General features: G+C 35.8%; 1 protein-coding gene across 1 annotated transcript in view; it reads right to left on the bottom strand.

Moving 5' to 3' along the window:
* LOC116170216 overlaps window positions 1–6,716 on the bottom strand; it is a 49,936-nt gene extending 43,220 nt beyond the window's left edge. The window contains exon 1 of the mRNA XM_031486447.1: window positions 6,557–6,716. Coding sequence (XP_031342307.1) covers window positions 6,557–6,716 — 160 coding nt within the window. The remainder of the gene's footprint in view (window positions 1–6,556) is intronic.

The following is a 6,716-nucleotide window of genomic DNA, read 5'->3' as shown; positions in this document are numbered from 1 at the left end:
TTTTTTTAATGGAACGCCCTGTATATTTTTCAATATTTCAATTCCTTTATCAATTTTAAGCAAAATTTATAATAATGTACCTAAATGTAATCGTTTCCGGGTTGATCGAGTTTTGAAAATAAACGCTATTATTCCAAAATTCATTAATAGCTGTTGAACAAAAAACAATAATTAATGATTCCAAATAATCATAACAAACTTCACAAACGGTTCTTTTCAGAATCACAGAATGTATTCAAAAGAAATTCGTAATGTTAAAAATTAATTTTCTTTATTCAATACTAATTAAAGCAATACCTTTTTATTTTCAAAACTTGATAACTCGGAAACGATTGCATTTATGAACTTATGCTTCTTACAAATTATGCTCAAAATTGAGAGAAAAATTCAAATATCGAATTATATACAGGGTGTTCTATTTGCAAAAATGCAATATTGGTGTGCCACGCCTATTATGACCTACTCTGTATAATTAAAATTACTACTACCACAGATTAACTACTACCTAGTAGACAAAAAACCTTAAATCATTTGTAAAAATTCACAGATTTCGCAATCCTTGCAACAATGGGAGGCATTGGAAATAATAACCGTACAATGCCATATGTAAAACACAAATAATCCTTATATACGGTATCACTTAATCACTTATTAAATTTTTGTTAAATTGTCTTAATGAATATTGACTTTATTGGTACCACTGGAAAGCATTTTTCAGTAACTTTCCATCGATGTGTCATAAGTATGAGGTTGCCATTTAGGATTTTTGAAGAGGGGGGCTGGAGTGTTAAGAGGGGGTTGGGGTTGTCACTCATATCGTTATTCTGGTTCCCCCTCGGTACCCCTGAAACGGTTTTGTGCAATTTTCAATATCTTTTTTAGTTTGGAAAATATGGCCGACTGCAAGTCTTAAAATTGACACCCTGTATATTACGGGGTGGTACACGAATTACTTAATGTTTTTGTATACATGTTGCTCTGGGGTTTGAACCTTTTCGGACCATTATTTATCCTCAAACGAAGCTCGGTCTAGGTAGCTGAAAGCAATACAAAATTGAAACTTAAGAATTTTACAATCTCTCCTTGTACATCCACATCTCGCATCGTTTAGAATAAAACTCCTAATCACTTAAATTTTTTTAGTTGAGAGATTCGGTGACCTGGATCAACCCAAAAATTCCAAAGAATATACTACACAACTTTTCATTAACACCTGACATAAATCATGGACACGAATAGAAAAATCTGACAGAAGACTATCTGGGTCGCACAAAGGATTCGAATAAACATACTCGAACTGGCGTGATAAGAAGATGAAAAACATGTTTGCCGGCAGGTAGAAACTTTGAACTTTCAGTAAACAGGCAACTGTTTTGTCTACTCGCACTCGAACAAACTTCTTATGCACACTATCAAAACCGACAAACATAACAAATAGGGCCACTATCCCGAGAATTTAGCGTAAACAATAAAATAATCTTCTTCAGGATTTTCAAAAACAGCACCAATCACAATTAGACTTGATAACATCAGCTTCGAAGGAACGCCTCCTCACTCACGCCGAAATAACGCACACATCTTGATAACACAGACGATCTGTGAACACGTGTGTTAATTATATTTCTCCCGATAAAACTCCTTATCGCAAACGACCAGATGTGCCTACATTTTACACATAAGTTCACGTTCTACACAAATCAAAATAAACAATTTACAAAAGCGATTGAATTGAAACAAGAAAATAATACCCAATTACAAACAATTCTAAATGAAAAAATAGACACCGAGATAACAAATTCAAGTACAATAAACAGGATCTTTGTTTATTTCGCAAATAATCCACAAGATTTACATTTACTAATATTGAAATATTATCACATACAAGGTGTCCCGTCACATTATTTTTTGTGTTTAGACCGAAATAATGTCCACAAGTCGTTGTTTACCCAACACTATTTTTGAATGTATTGTACAATTGCATTAAACGTTGAAAATGAAAACCTACTATATCCACAAATATGACATCTTTGCTTTTTTTACTTATAGAGCAGAAATTCTGATTAATCCAGCCGTTTATTGATTACTAGTTTGTTTTATACCAGCAGAAGAGCATTTGACAATTTTACTTTCGGATGCGCTGTATTTAATTTATATCATGTCATCCCCTATCAACCATCACATCCTCATTTAACGTAATTTGATCAACACATAAACACAGCTAACTAATGTAACTCTCACAACACTTCCACTTCGTTGTGCGCTTATTTACTTCGAATAAGCAATATTTGTTTTGAATCAATTCCGAACGAATAACTTTGAGGTCGGACAACAACATAAAGTGCAAAGAGCTTTAGCGATTTAAACTCGTGTACAGTCTCAAGCACTTTAATCAATATGGTTCAATTCTAAAACAATTTTCCATGTCAATAAGCAATTCTGGTCTACTCGAATTTGTTACACTTCATGTTAAACAGTTATTATTTGATATATTATAGCGGAAAAACCCTCTAAAAGTAATATAACTGCCTGTGTGCGGTTGACACTAATTATCTTTGTAGCAGCCTACATTCTTAAGACAAACTAGAAGTTAAAAGAAATATAAAAAAAGGAGCAAAGCAAACTCGCTTTACAGTACTGCACATCATTTTTACCACACGGCAGACGACCGTTATTAATATTTAGTGGCATTCGAACGGAATTAGATACCTTTTCGTGATCTATATTTAATAGGTACTACGGACCGGAGCAACCTATATCAATCACTGGATTAATTTTAGCCTTATTTCCAGTTGCTGTGAACTGCAAGGTATCCGTTTTGGGCGATTGTTCGATAAATCGCTTTAAATATGTAGCTTTTCAATAAATTAGAAGATTTCTGGAGTGACTTATTTGTGCAAGATTTTTTAACAAGGATACTCAGAATGCAGATGGTTTCTTCCTTGATTACAATAAAAGTAGGCCAGATGGACAAACATAATGATAAAACGTTTAAATTGATTGAAATATGCAAGTGTGTTTCTTTGTTACCTTTTATTATCCTTTAGGAGTATTGTTTAGACGTACAGGGTTGTGATAAAATTCATGGTTTTTTAAGAAAATCATTGATAAAGTGCGTGCGCTTATTAGGGAATATGGAAGTGGATCGTGATAAGCGATTTCGAAAAAGGTGGAGTGAAGTCATTCAAATCATTCAACTTGCGTTATCGTAGATTGACGATTTTATATCAAGATCAAGATCAACCAAGATCGTTGTCTGTAAGGACGAGTGGACGATAACCTAAACCAACGATTACGAAGCTAGTTTTTCGCCTCAACAGAAGTACTTTCTCTTTAAGTTGTTCGCTGATGCTGACAACGTTCAATCTATTTATACATTATTGTGGTTTAGCAAGTCAAATTTTATATACAATTTGTACAGTTTTAAGTTTGCTCATAAAATGCAATCAAACGATACAGTAGTTTAGTAGTAGCCAAAACAATTTTAATCCTTTTTACGTACTCGAAATAGCTCGGTCAGGTTACCCATGGTGATTTTGAGGGGTGTCATTGGTGCACATGTGATTGGTCGGGTTAAATGAATCAGTTTCGTTCATGATTAAAACTATGTCCGTATTAACTAATTAGCGCCATTTTGGGGGCGATCTAGTCAAATCGGAAAGAGTAGGGACGGGTCTACAGAAGATTCGTTTTTAGCGCACAGAAGCCTCAACTGCATGGTTCAAAATATAGCTTTATTTCGGGTGTCAACCGGTAAAAAAAATTCGGAGGGTGACACACAGTGTTTGATTCAGACTAAAAAAATTTCGGGCATTTCACGGTGAACGGTCGAACACGAATCCAGGAGTTAGAAAGTTGTTTATTTAATAACCCGAAATTCTGTACGGAAAGCTCTGCAGGATCTAAAGGATTACGCGTGGAAGGGTTTTCATCATCGAGTACCAGAAAGTAACAGAAATTAAAGGACCAAATGGTCGATCTTTTTCTGATGCAATTCATTAACCGCATTGCAAAATAAAAATTAATGTGATCGAAAATAAGTCAAAGATAAATGTACATTACGAAGTTATAAACCTACCCTCAAGGAACGAAGTAAATTTGGCAAGTTAACAAAAAAGTCACTCGCTAAAATAAACAGTTAAAGAAATAAACCTCTGTAAAATAAAACGCGGGATTAAGTTCGTGTTAATTTCATTCAGTTGAAGGACCTAATTAATTCTCATTACGCATTTAAATCTCCATCTCTGTAAATCGGATCAAAAGGGCCAAACACTTACGACAGTCTAGCCGTCCACTAAATCAGCTGTTGACAGGACACATTTCAATCAAAAATCAGCCATCGTGTTACGAAACCATAGTGCCAAACAAAGCCAGGCGGTTCCATACAGGACACCTAAATCTTGGAGAACACCAGCTGAGCAACGTGAAAGAAAAAGGGGAATAGTTATCTCTACTAAATCAGAATAAAATCAGGTAATTAGGTCCATTTGCCTGAGTAAGTGGCAGCACAGTATTTGAGTTAAGAGAGAGAGAGAGTAACAGGTGACCACCTTGCCATCTCAAAACTTGATTTTGAATTTATAGTTTGGAAATTTATACATGTACCGCTGCATAGCAAACATGAACGAAAGTATGTGAGGCGGTAGGAAACGATAACAGGATACGTATTGGGTAAAACGAGCGCCATTGCCACCTTGATTCCTAAAAGTTTCGTCCCGTTCTGTTTAAAGCCGAGCACTTGACGAAAATGCGGATTTCCTATTGGTTGTTAGTGCACGCCAGTCGCGGTCATTGCGTGCAGAAAATAAGTCCCTTTTCGGTTTTTCTCGTGGGCCAGATTCTCAGCTGGATTTCGTGAGCGGTCCCGTACTACGTTAGGTACGCGAAATTTAATGATCAATTTGGATGCACTAATTTATTGTTATTGATTTATTTCGAGTAAATACAAACGGTTTCTTTTTAGCTTCAGGAGCGACCACCTATAAATACCGATGTGTGAAAAAGACCTTTGGCAATCAGCATTTTTAGATGGATTGCAATAAATATAGTAGCGAGAACTTACCAAGTTCGAGTACGTCGTGAAATACTTGTGCAAATTCGGAGTTGTGAGAAAATTGCGGGTTACATGCAATTTTATACGTGTGCGAATAGACGAATTGCAGTGGACTACGGGACGAGGAAAAACTTTTAGCAGTCTGATTTGTAACAGGGCCTTTTATTTCCAAATGATAAAATTTACGCGAAAGAACATTTTCGAATCGGAGGTTTACCTCACCGCGAACCACTGCGTACTCTATCAATAAAGATGAGGTCGTGTTACATCCCGTTGCCGCATGTAAAAAGAGCAAAGTTTCTTTTGTGTCGCCAAATTTTATAAAACGTCTTGCATGGTAAAAACCTTTATTTCTTTAGTAGGTGGTTTCACGAAAAACATTTTCGATGAACACTCCGCTCGGGCTATCATAAGCGCGAGTAAATCCGTATTGCAACCAAGGCAACTTCTTGGCCTAAAGTGGCCGCTGCAATTGCGACCATATCATATCCATGTATCGGTACGTATTGAACATACGAATGTCAAATATCCCGCCGAGCTACTTTCCTGAGAAAGAATCCTCCCTCGACAACGTACGTACTTGGTCGGTCGGTAGTCTATCAGTGTATGGAGCATACTTTTCCATAGTTCGGCTAATACTATTCTGCCCGCGAAATTGAAACCGGCTTGCTTAGATTCGTAATGATTTTGCATTCATCACGAAAGTAACGTTACCGGGGCGCTGCAAAAAGTAATTTTAATATTCCTAAAGCAATTGACCGGTGAAAATTATTGCATGAAACAGATTTTGTATTTAATTCTATCAAACCAGAGCATTAGATTATGTATTTCAGATTTTAAGAGGAGATAAGAGGCAACGTAAGACATTTTTTATTACTGAGCTATCCGTGGGTAAAGTAAGTTTGCAACATTATTCAATGCAAATGAACTATTGAACCCTTGAAAATGTAACTAAACCATTACAAGGGTTAGCCATCGGTTGAATAATACTTTTGTTTAACTTCATTTTAATTCTTAGATGAGGGGTTTTCAACCCCTGGTTTGTAACAATACGTTACAAAATGTAGGTATGAAATAGTGTCGAAATATGTGCGTTCTTTTAAGATGAGTTTGATCGTTCTTATTTTATTTTGCTAAACAAGCATAAACGCTTGAAGTGACACATTGTACAAAAACGAGCACATATTCTCACTTGAAAGAGGCAAAATATTGTAAAAGAACATTTATATAAACCATCGGGCGTGCCATTTAGCAAGGGTCATGGAAGAGTAGTCCTGTTTGAGATCGAAATACAATCAGAGCACTTGACTTGAACAAAACAATATACAATATTTATTGCCAACATTTGTCCTGCTATAAATTTGCTTCCTGATTGATCATCTATCAAATAAGATATAAGGCCTAGAGTGGTTCGAACGCACCTTTGGAAATGATCTCTGTAGAAGCGCAATAAATTTAACATTTTTGGGCAGCTTCTCAGCGTAGGTACCGCAGATAATTACATACTTAAGCTTAATACGCTATAATTAAATTTGGCGAATATGGAAGATACTTTAATTACACGTAATGGAATCCATCTCGCGCTCAATAATGATAATTGTTCTTGCGTAAATGGATCGCTGTCTGTAATAACCACCTGGCTCATTACCTTCCCTTCAACACCCAT

Source organism: Photinus pyralis, unplaced genomic scaffold (assembly GCF_008802855.1).
Source record: "Photinus pyralis isolate 1611_PpyrPB1 unplaced genomic scaffold, Ppyr1.3 Ppyr1.4_LG5, whole genome shotgun sequence".
NCBI lineage: Eukaryota > Metazoa > Arthropoda > Insecta > Coleoptera > Lampyridae > Photinus > Photinus pyralis.
Note: the sequence above shows the minus strand (reverse complement) of the source record. Positions and strands in the feature narration are given on the sequence as shown.